The sequence below is a fragment of the Osmia bicornis genome, chromosome 4 (assembly GCF_907164935.1).
Source record: "Osmia bicornis bicornis chromosome 4, iOsmBic2.1, whole genome shotgun sequence".
Taxonomy (NCBI): Eukaryota; Metazoa; Arthropoda; class Insecta; order Hymenoptera; family Megachilidae; genus Osmia; species Osmia bicornis.
This window is the reverse complement of record NC_060219.1, coordinates 11,282,763-11,302,621: the sequence shown is the minus strand read 5'-3', so window position 1 is coordinate 11,302,621 and position 19,859 is coordinate 11,282,763. Positions and strand designations below refer to the sequence as shown.

Here is a 19,859-nt window from a genome sequence, read left to right as displayed (position 1 = left end):
TCAACAAAAAATATCTTGAAAAATAGACGTGTTTTTATTGAAAGTTAAAATGTAACCGCTGTGGAACGATTCAAGAACAGTACGGTGAAGGAAGATTTTACGATCTGTCGAGTTCCCTTCTTGGATCTTCTTCAAGAATTTACATATATATAATAGTACAATATAACGGAAAGATCTTGTAACGCGCAAAGTATAACGTGTAAGTTTGCAAATGATTGCAGAAAATATTTCTGAAGGATACAAAACATAGTTAGCAAATTGTAATTAAACAATTTTTAACTGTTTCACGTTTAAATAATTATTTTCCCAGATTTTAAAAAATCTTTGCCGAAAGATCGCGTTATTTCACTATTTCAACTATTGTTAAACGATTCAAATCTATTATAAATGCAACAAGCCGACGGTTTTTTTTTTTAGCTTAGCTTTACTACTTGATGCAACTATTTTTTATCAGCTCTAGTCGTACAAGTGTGACTATTCGAACGATAAAACGGTACGTTTGATAACCGTACGCGTAAGTTGGTGTTCTGCGATCGTAAATGGCATAGTAAAATTTCCAATTTAAATTGTTTTTCCGTCTCGGCGAGGCGAAATCTATAATTTATAATATAAAATTCTTACGTTTCTCTATCGAGTCTAACGATAAAAATGATTCTCATCCGATTGTCGAAAGACGGAAAAAATCGATGATTGAACGATTAAGAGTAATCGATCGACGGAAGAAAATTCAATGAGGAATTTTCTCTAGAAAGAGAGGAGAAACGAAAAGATCGTAAAATCACATGTTTGTTGGATCACGCGCACACAAGCTGATGCGTCGCGACGCGCCATGCTGTAAGTTCTGCACACAACGTGTTGCAGAGTAGGCCGGCTCGCAAACCGATCCAGTTCTCTGCGAGCAACCGTTCTGATCCCGGTCTCGCACTCGCTGTCTGCCAATAGATCCTCTACCTAAATCTCAATAATCATTTCTGATATTCAACGTAATTTTCACCTCTCATCGAAACGTGTATCCTTTTTACGCGATGGAAAGGGACGATTTGAACGATCATGTTAAACTACCTCGCGCGTGATTGTCAGTGTATCGTAGTTGAAGGTGATACCTCCGCGATGCGACGTGAGAAATAGTTGTTTTCTAACCAGGGAAATTTTGTAGACGCGTTGAGGATGATTAGTTCTACGAGGTTGATTATATCAGGTGCCAGGGTTGTAATCAGAAGATTCAATTTCGTTTTACATCGGATACGTTGCTGTTTGCCTCGGGTTCACAGTCGCGAGACTGATAAGATGACAAGTTAGACGCGGATAGTGTGGTAGGTCAGTGTAAATTGAATTTGCAGGATCGATGTCCGGTGGGAATGACGTTTCTCTGAAGACCTTGACGAACCAATGAACAGAGAACACTTGTTGCTACAGACACGTAGAGGAAACTATTTTGTATTGCCGTTTTACTTGTTATTGCATAAATTACCACCGAAGTAAGAAGTAATCCTTCGGAGGATAGTAGAAACGATATTGGTTCGATACGCGACTGATAGAGATAATTTTCATTGAATTTTCCACTAGATTCCAAAAGTTTCTTTTCTGCAATAGTTTGTCATTAATTCTATATCCTGAAAACCAGGGATTAGTAAAACGGTTAACACTTTTCTGAGTTTCCTCGGTTAAACTCGGGTTTGAAGGATTTAAATTACTTCAGTAAATTGCTACGATTGTTTATAAATTCTATTACAAGTAACGTGTTTCACGATTTCTTAGCTCTCTTCTATTATTACGTATGTTATAAAATTTAAAAAATTGATTTTTTATATGTTAAAATAGCATACACGAGTATTTCGCGTAGTTGTATTTATCGATTACGATAACCTTTGTCACGTTTCTTTACGTCGTTAATTAATTTCCGCCCGTTTATCTACGAGCCACTGATAATGTTTACTCTGACTGGTTTGTAAACATTTTCCTCGCGGGAGTATATTTAGATTGTCGGTGATGATTTCGGTTGTAAGAATAGCAGTGTCATCGAGTAGCGTTTTACTTTGCGGCGCGGCTGATGTAAATTTCGACGGATATAAATTTTCCTATTATAAGATTATCGGTCATTCGTACAGATTGGAATTTTACGATACAGTGATTAATTATGTGTCATCTGGTAATCTACAAAAGAAATGTAGAAATTTTTCTACAGTGCGTATAGAAGAATGAATGATTAATTAAAAATGAGAAACGTTTTAGCGAAAACTTTCTCTTAGGATCTTTTATTATCGGAAAATAGAAATGATACGTGAATGATGTTAAAACGTCGTGTCTGCAGATAACGATTCTCGTGTCATTTACACGACTTGGAGTACATTGATGGAATTTTCGCGTAGGTGTCCCGTTTAAATCCAGACTCGAGTCGTACGTTCTGTTTGTGTTCATCTTCGTGGACAGTTCTGTTCTACATCTGATTAATGATTTGTTTTTCTTGGAAAAAATTATCACGTTAATCAACTTATTGAATTGAATTACACTCGTGAAATTTGAAAATATCTAGGTACGTTGCAACGAGAGTTGATTCAAGATCATATCGGTACACCTCTGATGTTTCTGATAATTTATAACCGTTTCATCGACTTGTGTGGCTAGTAGCCGATTGAATAAATGCCAGAAACTATCTGTGTAGGTAATATTTTTAGAATCAATTTCTTTGCTCCTTTTTTAAGCTTCGACTAAGCAAAGATGCGATAGCACAAATCAACAGCTGCTTTTTACGATGAATTTTGATTCTGCTTCTGTTTCTTTTTTTTCTGACAGGAAGATAGCAATTTTAAAGATGCTAAATCATTTTCTTTTCCTGTGTCGTTGAAATTATAATATTTCCCTGTTTGATTTGGTAAAGATTCGATAAAGACGATCTATTTTCTGTTCAGTTAGCGCCATGTAGATTCTTTGAAGACACGCCAAGTTCGCGTTCAATGAGTGATATTAATAGTTGCAGAATTATTGACTACGTAGAAATGCATTTTCAATGTTTTCTTAAGAAATACGTAGCAAAATTATAAATTAAGTAATTTTCTATCAACAAGTCGACTACCACAGTGAAAAATGTTTCTGTAGGAACAGAAAAGATTCATCGAATGCTTTGAAAAATTGTCGTATTTTCAAGGAGGAAAGCTCGTTGGTGAAATGAGTAGATCGTTCATGATGCTTGGCGCCTGTCGTGTCTCGTTTCATCGTGCGTTCGTTTATTGTGCTTGTTACGTGTATTTTGTATGGTTATCCACGCGGTATCACTATTCTTGGCACGGAACGAGCAAGTTGCTTGCTGATGTTGTGCTCGTTGCAAAAACAGAAAAAAAGAAGAAACAAAAAGAAAAGGAAAGAAAAAAGAGCTACATCCATGGGAAGAAACGGAGGCGTCTAGGGTGATTGGTGATTCACAGAAACCGTGTTGCGCTGTGTCGTTTTCTTGTACGATTGTGTCTCTTGTTCTTATCTTATGTAGTTTCGTCATTTTTTCAATGCCTTTACCGATAACTGTACCGATAAATATCATAAATGGAAGCATAAAGGAAATTCTTTACCTATCTATAGCCTTTAGTTTTTACTTGTTTGAAAATGTAGTGGTAGTGTAACTCATTGGTATTCATCTGAAGTAGTGATCGACGTTCAATGCCAATGTGGCATCTGTGCTACTCGAATCAATCGTCAATTTCTCAAAGAGGAGGCACAGTGCATTCAAGAAAGTGGTGGCAATCGAAATGCTCTCGTCTTATTGTCATTCTATTGTATTATTCTACTTTCTCGATGATCGTTTGATGATTGTTCGATCAACGACAATTATAATCGATTAACGTTAACGATAAAACGTCTTACAATGTTTGCCCCGATAATATCGTGCTTTTATTTCTATGCTATGTTTTTGCTTTTAATTATGATAGAATAAAATTTCAGTAAACTGGAAACGTTACTTTTCCTTTCCTGGAAATTCTTGCTACACGAGTTATCTTTCGTGATCGAGGAAAAAATACGTTTGTTAAAATGTGCTTCATACGCTGCCTCTTAATCTCAATGTTCAATTACTTTCCTTCAACAAATCGAAGAACACGATCGTGCTGTGAGTGACTTGGTTAAATTAATTCTTCTTCTTCTTCTTGATGATGATTTTGAAAGTCGTCTAGTAAATAAAAAGTCTAATTGTAACGTGAAGTGAGTGAAATCGTGTTTGAAAAATGTTTGGAGGATTTTCTTGAATTTCTTGCCTTATTCGCGAAATTGTCATTGAAATTGAACGTTTATGTGAAAATGGTGTTTCGTCGACAAACCAGTGAACCGACCGGAAGTGTCACTAAAGGACCAAGCGTCACTCATAGTAGCAGTTCGTCTGGTATCTTGTCAAGTTGGTACACGAAAATTACGACGAACGTGAAGAAGAGGCAACCGTTCAGTCCGAAATCTCTGTTGAAGAAGGCGTTGGTACTTATTATTATCTTTCTGTTTCATGAAAAACAGAAAAAAGAGATATTACCTGCAAGATCGAGCAAATGCTTGCTTGTCTTTTTCTACTTTTTTCATTTCTCCTACTCATTATAAAGTAATTTAAAGCGATAAACAATAAATTGCACGTATAATTATAATATGGTTTATTCAACGTTTACAATAAATTATTATTAATTCGTGTTTTCTGCTTCTTTTTTTCAGTTACCAGTGGTAGACCCGTTCCTGGAGAAAGTTTCGCTCTCTGATCTCGGTGAGTATTTTCTTCTTCTATCAAAATATTTATATTTTAATCTCTCTTTTATCCATTGGAATTTGAACTTAAAATGCAATAAAATGCAGTTTTTTAAGTACCCGACAATAATTTCATATAATAATTGCATTTTAAAGTGAAGTTGTTCCAAAAGATTAACATAAATTGATAAATTATTAAACGAAACGATGTCACAATGTTCACAGTATTCAGAAGTTTCGAAATATAATATAATAACACATAAAATTGTGTCAGGCTGCCTGACAAATATTTCAATATTTCTAAGTAGCACATATGTACCTACTTCTATTTTACTCGCACGATCGAGTCACAATCGCGATCACAATTACAATCACCATCGAGTACATTTAGCTGATAGAACATTTTCACGAAAGCTCTAGGAGAAAGATAGAAAACGCTGGTAAAATCGATGGAGCAGGTAATGTATTTATAAATAAGTGGCGTTGCGTAAATAAGGGACAGAAGGAAATTCTTAACAAGTTATAGAATAGAAAATTTTATTGATATTCGTGAAATAACCGTTAGAATAACCACTTGTACATGTATAAATCTTAGCTCTTCGTATCAAGGAAGAAATAAAATTGATTAAATACTATATCTCGTATAATTGCATCAACGAATCGGGTAGAAGGAATCCTATGGAAATTATTACTTGCGCTATTATTTCGAAACAATAGTTCGTTCGTCATCGTCGTCGTCGATTACTAGAAACGGTATTCTGTCGTACATCAAAGAGGAAAGTGCGTTAAATTATATTCCGAGTTGAATCAGCCAACAGCTTTAAATCAAACCAGGAAGTGCTTCCCACGTGCTCGATCCTGGTCTATAGATTTTCCCTTGAAATCGTGGCACCGGGATCCACCCCGTATTTCTCTTTCCTACTGTATCGTGGGTGTATGGTGTTGCGATCGATGAATTCCCGGGAGTCCAGCTCGCTCGTTCAACCTCGACAAAGATAGAGACAGGATCTGAAAAAACTGTGAAAATCAGAAATGATTGTAAGAAAAGTTAAATAAAATAATTTCGTTTGTCTGTTTTTAATTGTCAGAGAAAAATTTCTGTAGCTTAGGAGAATTATCAAGGAGAATTGTCTTGAATTCATATTATTATTATTATATTATGTATGTGTAGTATTCCAGCATAATAGATATTGTTCGAGACTAGGTCTCAACCTTTGAATTATAAAAATGTCCCGTAAATGGGGATGGAGTAGAGGATAAGCTAGCTGGAAGGTAAATGAGATTGCATTCTGTGACGCATTCTATCACGCATTCGCACATTTCTATGTGGGTCTAGGTCATGGGGGGTGAGTTGCGCGCGTTCGATAAACACGAAAACTCGGCAAACAGAGCTAATGGAATTTTTCTTACCCCATCTCTCCACCCTCCAACCCACAATTACCCTTGAGGTACTGTAATATGTTTCAGTAACTCGATCGTACAAGTGGAAAGCGTTCCATTATGTTTCGCAAAAATGGTAAAAATTCTTCGTACCTATACACAATTGATTAACGCCTTGATTGTCGTGGAAGCCTTTTCGATTAGAAATTAACGAGTGAGTTGAAAATATCGAAAATAGTGGATATCATCCGTTATACAGTTTAGTAGAGCACGTAAATTATATTATATTATAGATATAAAGTTATACGCGTTTCCACGGGATTTGCTGCAACATTGACCAGGAAGGGAACGCTTATTTATAATTCGACTATATAGGTCGAGGTCTAGGTTTCATTGGAAAATCGACTGATACTCGAGTTTTCTCAACTGACTGCGCTTGAACGTTGTACTTACTTACATACATTCTACATTATTGATCTTGAAGTAGAGTCTTATATTGTAGTTGCTATTATCTATCGGTAGTGTACAACGAGATCGATGAACTTGAACTTGTCACGACTATTGTAAAGAACTGATTATTTTCTTTATTCGATGAAAATGTTAAGTAATTTTTTTCCAGCTGAAAATTACATATCTATATGCTCGGTTATTAAAAATAAATTGCAGAAGAACGATCACTTACAATTATAATTATTGTATCGTATTGGTAATTCCAAATTGAATAGGGGTATGTAGATGTATACATACTTGTTAATAGGAATGAAATATTTCTTAAAACATTTCATTCGTGTCCACCTATGTATACAGTTAGTGTACAGCAATAGCTATAATAATAACAGTCTTGATAATACAATATGTAGTTGTTCATATCGATTGACTGCCAGTATTCTTGGACTGTTTTATTCTTAATAGCAAACAATCGATAAGGGTACATGTACATATGGGATTCTGATCGATTTTAGAATAAACATGTTCGATGCTTGGTGTACGCTAGGCTGTAATGTTAATTAAAATTTAACGTTTATTACAAGTTATCACTGACAATGAGTTATTGATCTTAAAACTCCATATAGAATTTTCATTTTAATTTCAATTAGGAATTTTCTATCTCGATTAGAAGTTGACCGAAAATCGTTTCATTATCTCTCCTTTTTGGATATTTGGAAACGTTGATGTCACCCCAATTTCTTTAGAAAGGCTTAAACGTCATCGAGCTTAATCCTTCACTTTCCTTAACAGCCTTTTCAGACGACGTCATTTACACAATGTTTCGATGCTCGATTGCTTCGTTTCCCTGAAGAATATTATTTAATTAATAATTACTACAAGGCTACAATTGCTTTTCTCTTTAACGTCTTTCAACTTGATTCTATCGAACAAATTTCAATAAATCTCTTATTATCTATTTCCATGTTGGATCATTTCAAAGGTACGATTTACCTTTACCGATCTCTCAATCGAAAAGTAAACTACCAATGCACGGTCGGTAAAAAGTAGGCAGGAAAATGTCCGATCGTATTTTGAGCAAACTTTTTTCTTGGCAAGAAGCCTGAATTTCGTGCAGAGAGTTATTCTTGGCACGAATCGTCCATGACGATGACGATGATCGTCGACGAGGTGGTGGCCGGCCGAGTAGCAACAGAAGGAATACACAGAGTAGTCAGAGACGGTTCGGTTATTCGGTTATTCGGTTCGTAAAAGACGACGAATCCGAGGAAAACTCGCGACGCGTCGATCAAACGGCGACAATTACTTGGATCTAAAAGAGAGAAGGTCCCCGTTTGTAGATTTCGAGTTGTCAGGTGAAAGCATTCCTTTCGGTGAAAAGATGGTTCGTTTCAACGTCGGAAGAACTTTGGAAGATCCTTCTCCTCGACTACGTAGAATAAAACTGTTTCATACAAAATTATACTTTTCTTTTTTTAATCATTCATGATCACATCAGTGAGTTTAATTGTGCAGTTAAGAAATTTCAAATTAGTTGTTTAACCAATTTAACCATTTTAAATCGGTAATAGGTGGTAGTTTAAAGAAAAAGTAAATATTTATTTATTATGATGATGATCGAAATTGCATACGATTTATGTTGTCAGTATTAAAGAGAATCTTGAAGAAAGTATACGCATAATCGTTCCAAAGTTTTTGAAATTCCAGTTCATGATATTCAGTCGTTGAACGATACACAGCACGAGTGAGTAATGATTGCAATAAACATTGTATTAAATAAAAGTAAAGAAAAGTAAAATTTGTATTAAAAGGAGAAAAAAATGAAAAGAAAAATTGATAAGGAAGGAACGTAAATATTTATGACCGATAATTATTATATTATGAGAAATACTTGACTGACGGAATTATGTATTGGTTTTGAGGCAGAGTAGCTAGACTGACCACCTTACTGTCAATTACCTGTCATGTATCCACCAATTGGCAATGGAAACACATCTATTTATAGACCGTATATTTGCAGTGGCGTGCAAATTCTTCGGCAATTGTTATATTCAATTTTCCTTCGCTATTTTATTTATCATTAATCCAGTCGTTTAGTTTTTTAATAACGTTTCGATGATTTCCAGTTTCATAAAATTTTTTTAAATTTTAATTTCAACTCATTCTAATTTATTATATATCCGAATAGAGGGGGAGGAGTATATTTAAATGAAACCAATTTTCAAATTGAAACTGACAACGTAGGACATTGCTCCAGGATGGAATAAGGGATGATAAAAATACCTAATTTTCCAGATAAATTGTTTGTCACTCTTTAAAATTGTACATTCGGCGAAAACTGATTAGCAAATCGATGAATCCTTGAATGTTTGGAGGGTAAGTTGAAAGGAGGGATAAATTTGTCTGGCAGGTAGGAGTCGGAGATTTGTTGACTGCTTTTTTCACGAGATTCGGCCAACGTTTCAAGTGTCATCGCCAAGCAAACTCTATTTCGATCTCAGATTTAATCCGTACCTAGTGAATTTCCTTTGCCTCGTCGTGTCGTCAAAGTAAGATGAATATTTGATTCCGAGTTAAAATACCCTTTTCTTTCCTCTACTCGTTTGAAAAATTTCTTTCGGTCAGAGTTTCTTCTTTTCGTCTTCGTAAATGAGAGTTCATAATCGACAACTCAAAATATTTTTTCAATTGGTCTTTTCATGAAATTACATCATTGGTTAATTAAAATTCAAGATACTATAGTATCTTTTCTTACACAAATTCAGGGAAATTGTTAGGAAGAGGGAAAAAAAATGAAGATAGCAAGCGGAAAATTTAAATTGAAAAATAGCATTCGAATACTGAATGGTAATTAAAGTTAAATTGTCTTTATTTTCAACAAAAATAGTATAAAAGAGTTTTTAGAATGAACATTATTCACATGACAACTCGAAAATCTGTTTCAAGTTTGCACGACCCAATTAAAACGAGTGATAGAAAAAACTTTTCTAGATATATTCAATGATTATTTTCGATAGGAAATTGAAAGAGCAAAGAAACAGTGTTTGTTAATATGAATTAAGATTAAACCGAAATAGTGATAAAAGGTAAAACGATTAAAATTGTTCAGAAGTGAAGTTGGATAATTATCGAAGGGAATAATAATAGTTGGATGATGAACGGTAAAATAAAAAGCTGCAAGCACATCTTATCGTGAAAAGAATTGCTATCGTAAGAGTTTCGAGGCGATGTCATCGTGGAAAGGATCTGTAATATGGCCAAAAGTTCGTTTGCGAGAAGCAAAGATGGAAAATAATGTTGGCGCTGCATTATTATTCGAATTGTAAAGGAGTAGCTACCTTGAGGCAAGTCAGTACTGCCTGGTGGAGTCAAGACGATGATCCTATTTATTCGAGAGATCTCATCAAGGAATTCGAAGTGGAGAATCCACCACTCGACGACGAGCTTTCTTGGATTCTTAAGAAAGGTACTTTGAAATCTTTGAAATCAAACAAAATTCTCGAGAATTTTAATATATCATACCATAATAATATTAAATTCCTTCGTGTAATTAACTCTTTCGTTCTCGTTACATTTCATTTTCACTGATAAATACCTACATATTATATTCACTTCCGAGAAAGCTGAAATAAAATAACAAGATAACAATTTTCCCATAAAATATCATTCATTGAATAAATCAGGGTCTCGATTGGAAAGGAACAACGCGGGGGTATATCATTAGCGAGGAGAAGGGAACATTCAACAACAAGATTCGTTAATTGCAATCGTGACTTGATTGTGTTGTAGCAGCTAAAGAAAATATATACAATATCATTTTATTAAAGCGTAACGATGAGGGAGGGTTCTATGTAAACAGATAACTGAAAATCACCACAATTTTCTCAGCCCAACAAAAGCAGAATCAACGAAGAAGAACTTGTGAATCTTCTGGTTAATTTTCTCGAGTAAAAAAACAACAAAAAAGAAGAGAAAAAAAAACGTGATTCCATTTTAAAAACAAAGCACAATTATATTGAAATCAACGTTTCACGATCGCAGTACCTGTAATACGTGTTGCGTGTTAGGTCAATGATCGTTCAAGTTGCTTTCATATCTGAAGAGTAAAAATAACTATGTTTCAATTCAATTGTGATTCATATCGTGGCATTTAATTTGTTGCAGAAACATCAATTAATTTCACGCTACAGTGTAGTATAATATTGTCGATAGCTCCCATATATAGCAATCATAACACCAAATATAGGATTTAATATAAAACGAATATTTCATTTCAGGATTTTTCTCTTTTCTTTTCTAAACTTAAAAAAACCGTACCGACGCTCTTCGTCGTCGTCGTCGTTGTTGCATTAGTAGTAATCACTGTCTCTTCGTCGGTATATTTGTAACGTGTACTCATTCGAGCAACGAAGGTTTAAATGTACTGCACAATCTCTTCAGCAGTCAGTAGCTTCATGATCATCGCGTAGAAACCGTAACGAATGTTTCCCGAAATTTTACGTTTCACTTGAGTTTCTTACATCAAATATTTGCCAAAATAATTTGTTGATTATTCAACAGCAAACTTGTTGCTGCTACCAGTTTATTGCATAGCTATTTTTTTATAACGTGAAAGTTTCGTGTGAATAGAAATCTCACAAATAGTGCAGTTATGTGCAGTTGACCCATTTAGAATGCGCGATTAAAGTGCAATTATTCATTGCTGTTTTCTGAAAATTGGTGAATTTAATATTTTATTTAAGAATTGTGTGATTTATAATTTGTCTGTTTTTATATTTAGTGTAATTTGTGTATTTCAGCTGTTAAGAAATGGCAAATTTTTTAATTATAATTAATACACAAGACGGGAAATATGAACTTTAATTATTGCGTTACTCAAAGTTTGAAGCACCAATCACCGATAGACGTCATCGAGCAATAAGTGTTCCAATATTCAGATTATTTTCAAGTACCATTTCATCGAATCATGTTTCTTGGTTGATCAATTTTAATGTTAGCTACTATTACTCGTTAATTTTATTTTTCAACGTGAATTGTACAGAGTGGGAAAAATAAATTTGAGAAACCGAACTTTCTTTATAGCCATACAATTCTAATAAGATATTCTAACGTGGAAACAAAAATTATACGATTTGAATTCTTGATTCAAGGATTACTTATATGTATGTATATGTGTATCTATTTCTGTGAGTCTTGTTGATGAAAAAAAAATTACGTAAACTGTGCTACTTTTTCTCCTATCGTATTCTTATATAATTGTCAACTACTCTTGATTTCTGCTGACAATAGAATTTTGCGATGCGTCTTAATGAAAGTGTTTTGCAGTATATGCAAGTACATAGTGTCAATTCGTAATCGTACAAGTTACGTTTATACCGATAAGTCGTTTTTTTCGCCTGCAATAATTTAAAGAGAAACTTTTAAAAACTGTAAAACAACATTGTGACATCGTAACAGTCAAGCATGCTTCGTCGCAACCAGAAAGCACTACTCTACTGTGAACTGTTTGGACTTTCAGAGGAGGACGAATCACAAATTTTCGTCAAGTTCTTTAAATTTCACAAATGCTACGACCTAATACCGACCAGTGCCAAACTAGTCGTGTTCGACACGCACCTCCTTGTCAAGAAGGCCTTCTTCGCCCTGGTTTACAATGGTAAATAATAATTATTCCATTTTTTTTTCCTTTCTTTTCAATCAAAGATTCGTGTATCTTTTGTTCCTAACAATTCTTTTTCCCCTCAGGTGTAAGAGCTGCACCTTTATGGGACAGTGGAAGACAAGAATTTATTGGAATGTTAACTATAACGGACTTTATAAAAATCTTACAAATGTACTATACCAGCCCGTCTGTAACAATGGATGAATTGGAAGAACACGAGTTAGATACATGGAGAAGTAAATATTTTTATTTCATAAAAGTTTGAATATAAATATTAATAGTGTATAACCATCTAACTTTTGGTTTTAATTATCGCAGAAGTCTTAAAGGATCAGGTTCATCCATTAGTGAGCATTAGCCCAGATGCATCTTTGTACGAGGCCATTAAAACATTAATTCAAAATAGAATTCATCGTTTACCTGTGATAGATCCGGATACTGGAAATGTTCTCTATATTTTGACACACAAACGAATTCTTAGGTTCCTCTTCCTTTATGTAAGTATAAGTAAGACGAACGAGAAATTATATTCTGCTGATCGTTCTAATCGATCGATAGAGTACTTATATATTATATTACTTTTAATTTAACAATAGATACACGAGCTACCAAAACCATCCTTCACTAATAAAACATTGAGGGAGTTAAGGATAGGTACATTCGAAAATATAGAAACGGCAACAGAAGAAACTAGCATAATTTTAGCACTAAAAAAATTTGTTGAAAGGAGAGTTTCAGCATTACCAATTATTGATTCTGATGGAAAGTTAGTTAACATTTATTCAAAGTTTGATGTTATCGTAAGTATATTTTCAAAGTCTAACGATAAGTTTACATATTTTCCACTCTCAATGATTATTAATCATACTTAACGTATTTTAGAACTTAGCAGCAGAAAAAACATATAACAATTTAGATGTTTCATTACGCGAAGCAAATGAACACCGTAATGAATGGTTCGAAGGAGTTCAAAGTTGTAAATTAGATGAAACCCTGTTTACCGTTATGGAAAAGATTGTTAGAGCAGAAGTACAATTTTTTAATTGTTTATCATTTTTACTTAGAAAAAGTACTGTTACGTGAAAATTAATTTTTCTTCTATCCCTATCTTTCAGGTTCATAGGCTAGTAGTGGTCGATGATGATGATAAAGTGATTGGTATAATTTCCCTATCCGATCTACTATTCTACCTCGTTCTTAGGCCTTGCGGTAAGAATATTTTTTGTAAATTGTATATTTTAAACTAAAAATATGTACGATAGAAACTAACGACAGAAACAAACGGTTCATTTACAGGTGAAAATGGCAGTAGCAATAAAGATAGTTCTATTTCCTTAAGAGCACAGGATTCAATTGCGTCAAAGGCACCGAGTTCTCTGCAATCCGAAGCTTCTATCCCCGATGGTGAAGCGGAAGTTACAGAACAAGATACAGCTGAAGTAAACGAATCTGAAGTAGTAATCGAAACACCTAGTCCACCGCTAAGTCCCGCGACGTCAGATATTTCTGAGCCTCAGTCTGCTTTAGTAAATCAATCTCAAGAATCTGCATGGAGAGAAGTAACTGTATCAGGAGGAGAATGAGGGAATGCTGTTCTAACGTGCTATTAAGCACGCATTTGTGAATTACTATAATACGACTTTAACGTCACAATTTTCAATGCAAAAACAGCAAACAGTGAACGAATAAGCATATTATTTTTCGTCTGTTCTTAATGCTTCTATTCCCCTGCAGTTAAGAATTTGCGAAAAAAAAGAAAGAAAAAACCAGAAAAAAAAGGAAAAGAAATAATTACTCTGTTGTGCTCGTTCGATCAGTTTGTCATAAGAACAACTGTTATCAGAAATAACTAAGTCACGCTGAGCGAGAAGACAGCAAACGGTTTACTGGACGCGCGACAACTAACGATGATGCGTCGCTGCATACTGTATAAAGTTGATTAAGCTTAATTTTTTATGGTACAAACGGTATTCAGCATAGACGTTCGAGCTTCTTGCCAGGAACGATTGCTACGCCATTATCTGCTCAGGGTATATCTCTACACCCTTTCTTCAATCCTCTGTTGAAAATCTTTCACAATTTTTAGAAGAAACGAATGCCTATTTGTTTCATCCTTTACATTTACTATACTCTTTGAATGGAACCTTTGTATTTTATTTCAGATAAAGAAATTATGAGGTAATTTACTTTATTTACATTGAAACAGCTCGAAGGGAAGTATCAACAGGACACGAAAGAAGCGTTTATCGTATATCGAAAGAGTGCTCCATAATTAATAAATATGGACCTCATTTACAGAGGCCTTCCACGCTTTTTCCTGACAGAAACGGAAAGGCTACAGTTTTAAGCAGATGTCTACATATGTATATCTCGTGTGCTTATCCTAAACAAAAACAACAACAAAAAAGAAAAAAAAAAGAAAAAAGAATAGTTTCTTGTTCGTGAACTATCACGTTAGAGATTTCAATATTCGAAACTGACGCGCATAATAAATAATTCTGTTTTAAACAATTGCACAGCATGTGATACATTTTACAAGAAAGAACAGAAAAGAAAAGAAAGAAAAAAAAATACGGTGCTTTTGATTTTGCAAATTAATAACCGATTCTGATATATAGCTACTAAACGGTAATAGTACGCATATAATAACTAATGAACAGGAAAAAAACGAAATAATAATTAGAATATTTGAAATTGATTGTGTTGTCGTGCAAGTTAAATGATTCATCTGCAACCAGGACATTTCTGTACAGGAAAGTAATAATTAAATGAATCCCAATTCAAGATCTATCCTTAAATTTTAACATTATTGCTCTATGTATTTTTAAATTATTTAAAACGAAAAAGTATATTGTTCAATATTAAAAGGCCTACAAAACATGAAAAAAGGAAACAATTTTACCTTGAACATACGCTGCCGCCAATTCTTTTTAATCGGCACTTTTCAAAACGAATCTACTATGGCATGTTCTTCAAATTATTTACAATCAAATTTAATTCCGAACATGTTTTATTTTACATTTATTTTAGATTTTTATAGATATAACTTTATTTAATGTCGCTTCTTTGAGTACCTTTATCATGTTTGTATATGCTTTTTACAGTGAGGTTTTTATAAATTAACTACGTTACGTTGATAAAGTTTCCTTTGGAATAGAGAAAAATGAAAAAGCAAAGCTTTTATATGATCTGTGACCACATTTTGTATAATATTATGTAATCGTTAAGGAGGATGTAACTAACAGCACGTAAGATGCGAATGAAACGTTTTCTAATTATATTTTATATTGTTACTAATTGTTGTATGTAAAGAATGGTTAATCAAAAAAAAAAAAAAAAAAATACCAAAAAAAAAACGAGGAGGAAAATGGTTAATTTAAAAAACCACGCAAATTATTTCTTATTAATTATTTATCATACTGATTTTAATTTTCTGTTATGTTTGTATAAAAATCATACATAAACAGTAAAATCACTGATAAATTTTAATGAATTTTATTTGAGAACTATGTACGTGAAACGTGAACTCCACTCAACGTTGTATAACAGTGTTTCAATAACGAAAAATTATAAGAGTGGCAGAAAGCATTCCTGTACAAACACGATCAATTAAAACTGTTTCTTCTCGAAAGAGACTTTGTTTTACGCTTAACTGCACGAAAGAGATGGAATTATAAATTCTGCATGTTACATCTATATGTGGAAATTTGTACATAAATGGCCTCTGTGCCAAGGAAACGTACTTTCCTTTTTGGCACAAAGTTCCATTTTATCTGTAGAAATGTGGGTAAAACACTTAATTCTTGAAGGGGACAGTGCCTGTAATTTAGTAAATTTATTCCTAGGTACGTTTATGAGAATAAGAATAAATATTCCATTTCAGATAAAAAGAAAAAAAAATAAATAAAAACACGAGCGCAGTCAGGATAAAGCAAATTTATGTTAGTATTAATTAACAAGAGGCGTAGTGGACAATGATTTTTGTACAGCTGATAAAATAATAGCCGAATAAGAGTTTAGTGTGCTGTAGCTGCGAACATTTATTTCCTTTTAGTACAAAATACGTGTTTCAACTTTACAAGTTGTCACGTTCACTTTTTCTAGTTTTTAGATATAAAAAAATTACAGTAGCCTATATCATCCTGTGCAGCGCGTCCAATTTCAATATCGTCACAATTGTATCGACAGCACAACACAAAAATAACAAAAATCTTAATATTAAAGAAAACATCCTGTTGATAGTTGAGAAACCATTGAAATTGATACGCGCTGTATTTTGTGAACCAAAACAATATATAGAACAAGGTATTAAGAATAAATTGTACAATAACCAAGTAGCATATTATTTGTCCCTTGTACATACATGTAAGTTTCAAATGAAAAAGAAAAAGAATAATTTGCTGAGTGACAAAATACTTCATAACAGAAACTTTTTTTTTGCTTATATGGACATTTTTGTAAATTGGTGTAAGAATTATTGAGCCAAAGTCACGATACGACCTGTTGGGTGACGATGAAATAAAAGAAGTTTTAATCATGCGTGAAGCAAAGATCATCATAACAGTATCATAAAAATGTGTTGCAATTTTATTTATAATTTACAAATAATATTACTTATGTACATACACAGAACATGATATTTCGTCTCATTTTATTTACAGCTAAATTAGATTCGAGGTTTTCTGTTTCTTTGAACTTTTTGGTAGTTTCTCATTCTTGTTTAACGGAGATTTATAGAGTACCTAAATTATAAATGAAAGGAGTAATTATATAAATATTTTGCACGTTTTTCAAAAATGATGAGAATATTATATTACTTACAATCTCATTATCTATTGTTAAATCGTTTCTCGAATTTGTACGCTTCCTTTCAGTCAATGCTTTATGTTTCTTATCACCAACAACTTGCATTTTATCAAATAAAATATCATAATCTGTGTCAGAATTTTGGTCTCTTGGCACGTTGTCATTTTCTTCTTTTAAATATTCATCAACACCGTTGGTATTTTTTCGTGAATCTTCATTAACATTGTTTTCTTTCGGTAATGAAAATCCTGAATGTAACAAGATCGAAGATATCCTAGATGTTAAATATACCTACAACATAAGCCAAGTAAAGTAACTCGTTAACCGCATCGTATTGTAATTATCGCTCAAGCTCGTAACGTAGTTACAATTTTATTCTTGAATCAATTTTACCTTTCTCAGTAATTGTTTCGTATCAATGTGATGTATCCGTAAATATCGATCCAAACTAACGCTAACAACATAAGGCTCACTTGTGCTACAGGCTATTCCGGTTACACTACCAAGAAATCCTTTGTACGTGTTTAATACTTTAGACGGTTTCCTTAAATCTACAAGTTTCATTTTACCTTTTCCAGTCCCTATTATGATTTGCCTGTAATATCAGTATGATTTTTATATTTATGTGAAAAACAATACGTATCATATGTTATACTTACTTTTCTCTCGGCATTGTGCTTAATGTTGTTATCGCTTCGTCTTTTAATTGTAATTGTATAACAGGCCTTCTTTGTGTTTTTGGATCATACACGGATACCTTTAAAAATGTTAACAAATTCTTAATGTCTGCAAGTTGATGACGGTGGAAAATATTTATAATACATTCTACATGCTACCGTTTTCTTTTCACATGTCCACACCCACACAACCGTTTCTACCGGTTGCTGGAGGCAGCTGTGTGGGTGCGTACGTATCAATAGAAAACGGCTCTCAAGCGGCAATCGGCATCGCCTTTGGTTCACGTTGCAAAAGAATCAATGTAATTGAACGTCTTACATGTCCATATCTACCAACAGTAACAATGTTTTCTGTTGTAGGAATAAAGTCCATATCGGAAATCCAAACAGGAACCCTTAGCTGTAACCAATCGGGAGGTACATTTTTTGCTTGGAATACTTGTTTCTGTTTTTCTAAATCGAACAGCTTTAGATAATGTTCAAAACCTCCAGTAGCTATCATCTTTTTATTTATTTTCGAGTGACGCATTTTACGTAAATTTGCTCCAGCATTTACAAGAATTTCCTCCTTTTCGTTATACTTGCATAATTTAACTTCTCCAGATTCAACAGCAGTCAGAATCCCTCTGTCGTGAAATATCGTGTTAAAAAAGAAATGCTATATGGCATTATTTAAGTAAATTTTTTAAACAACACTTACTCGTCGTATCGTGATATACCATTAACTCTTCCTCTTCCAGCATCACAAGTAAAGGAACATGTGAATGTTGTATAGTCCGTGTCGTAAACTTTTATACTGAAAGTTGTAAGAAAATCATTAGTTACCTTCAAAAAGAGATACAATTAGTTTCGCCTTGTATAAGTTGGTAAATTATTATTTAAATTGTCCGCCACCAGAGTCCATGACTGCGAACAGACCAGTTTTCGTTCTTTCGTGCGCATCTTCGCCCTGATTGGCGATACTCCCATTCCCGTGCGCTTGCGCACAGCGTCGCTGAGGCGCCGCCTCGCGGTGCATCTACGCGACAGTGCATCATTTGCTGTATAACGGGTAGCACGGGTTTTACTCACGTCTATCATTCTGTATTTTTCCTATTCAACCGTACTATTGTTTCACCCCGTATATTAGAAGCAATTAGCGGAGTGGGAGCTGTGCATCGCAGTTATGGACTCTGGTGAATTGAGATATACATAACCTTCCAATCTCTTTGGTTCCACATGCAATTAAAACTTCTTTTTCCTCATCATCGCCCCATGACATTGCTGTAACTTCATCGTTATCCTTTATGAATACCAAGTTCTGAATGTTCCGCGTCACATTTTTCTCCGGCTCAATTCTTACGCCTATTTACAAAAGTATAAAATCAAATTTGTGTATAGATCATTAGTATTCTTAGGTTAGGTTAGGTAATAAATACAATGAAAGACATAACCGTTCAAAGATAATTTAAATTAATATATTAATAATTACCTTTGAAAGCTCCAGATTTACATCCAACGTAAATATGAAAATTATCTTTTACCTCCATCCTCGATTAGGTTATACACGTTGTTAATCACAAAGCCTAGCAAGTGGCATTGATCTTTGTATTGAACAATTTTTTAAAGATGTCGCTATAAACATAACCCTAACGAATTTTCTTTTCAGATAAAACAGCATAAAAAAGAAAACATTAATTTAATAATCACATTTTGTTATCATTTGATTTTATTAATATTCTATATGTATCACAATGCATTTTTTCATTTCAGAAAGTAAAAGTACACTATTAATGAAAAATTTGATTATACTAAATGATTTTTTATTGTGTTTAATATTGAACAGTAATTTTATAAACGTATATAATTATGTATATATTACTGTTATAAAAGCTTTTGTATACACTATTAATTTTATTCAATTTGCAGCTCTTTTAATTATACTAATTCTTATTGTTTTCATTAAGTTTTGATTTTAATACAAGAAATCTTAGAATGAATTTGAATCTCTTACTTACCATGTTAACTTTATATTTTGTTATCATATACACAATAAAAATATTATTCAAAAATTGATCAAGTTTATCATAAAGGTAACATAGAAAAACTTTGTTGATTTCAAAGTCCAGTATAATTCAGTCCACAACAAATTGGAGGAAAAACAATTTAGTATAAAATTTGTATAAAAGGGATGTTAT

The 19,859-nt window shown here is 33.4% G+C and overlaps 3 protein-coding genes across 7 annotated transcripts in view; 2 read left to right on the top strand and 1 right to left on the bottom strand.

Moving 5' to 3' along the window:
• LOC114874918 (serine-rich adhesin for platelets-like) overlaps positions 1-16,533 on the top strand; it is a 55,251-nt gene extending 38,718 nt beyond the window's left edge. For 4 of the 5 annotated variants that reach the window (XM_046285434.1, XM_046285435.1, XM_029184659.2 and 1 more), the window contains 8 exons: positions 4,681-4,729; positions 12,056-12,193; positions 12,283-12,435; positions 12,518-12,696; positions 12,796-12,999; positions 13,082-13,228; positions 13,315-13,408; positions 13,496-16,533. In XM_046285434.1, the coding sequence (XP_046141390.1) occupies positions 4,681-4,729; positions 12,056-12,193; positions 12,283-12,435; positions 12,518-12,696; positions 12,796-12,999; positions 13,082-13,228; positions 13,315-13,408; positions 13,496-13,782 (1,251 nt within the window). In that variant the 3' untranslated portion in view covers positions 13,783-16,533. The remainder of the gene's footprint in view (positions 1-4,680; positions 4,730-12,055; positions 12,194-12,282; positions 12,436-12,517; positions 12,697-12,795; positions 13,000-13,081; positions 13,229-13,314; positions 13,409-13,495) is intronic. The other variant, XM_029184697.2, reaches the window with a different exon arrangement.
• Positions 3,120-4,280, top strand: LOC123987732. The gene is made up of 2 exons (XM_046285436.1): positions 3,120-3,404; positions 3,934-4,280. The coding sequence occupies exons 1-2, from the start codon at positions 3,166-3,168 to the stop codon at positions 4,043-4,045; spliced, it is 351 nt and encodes a 116-aa protein (XP_046141392.1). The 5' UTR covers positions 3,120-3,165; the 3' UTR covers positions 4,046-4,280.
• A 232-nt stretch (positions 16,534-16,765) lies between the features above and the next one.
• Positions 16,766-19,345, bottom strand: LOC114874943 (WD repeat-containing protein 74). The gene is made up of 8 exons (XM_029184727.2): positions 19,154-19,345; positions 18,879-19,026; positions 18,383-18,478; positions 18,002-18,308; positions 17,665-17,762; positions 17,399-17,600; positions 17,021-17,296; positions 16,766-16,941 (listed from the first exon to the last, which is right to left on the bottom strand). The coding sequence occupies exons 1-8, from the start codon at positions 19,209-19,211 to the stop codon at positions 16,861-16,863; spliced, it is 1,266 nt and encodes a 421-aa protein (XP_029040560.1). The 5' UTR covers positions 19,212-19,345; the 3' UTR covers positions 16,766-16,860.
• Between the last annotated feature and the right edge of the window lie 514 nt (positions 19,346-19,859).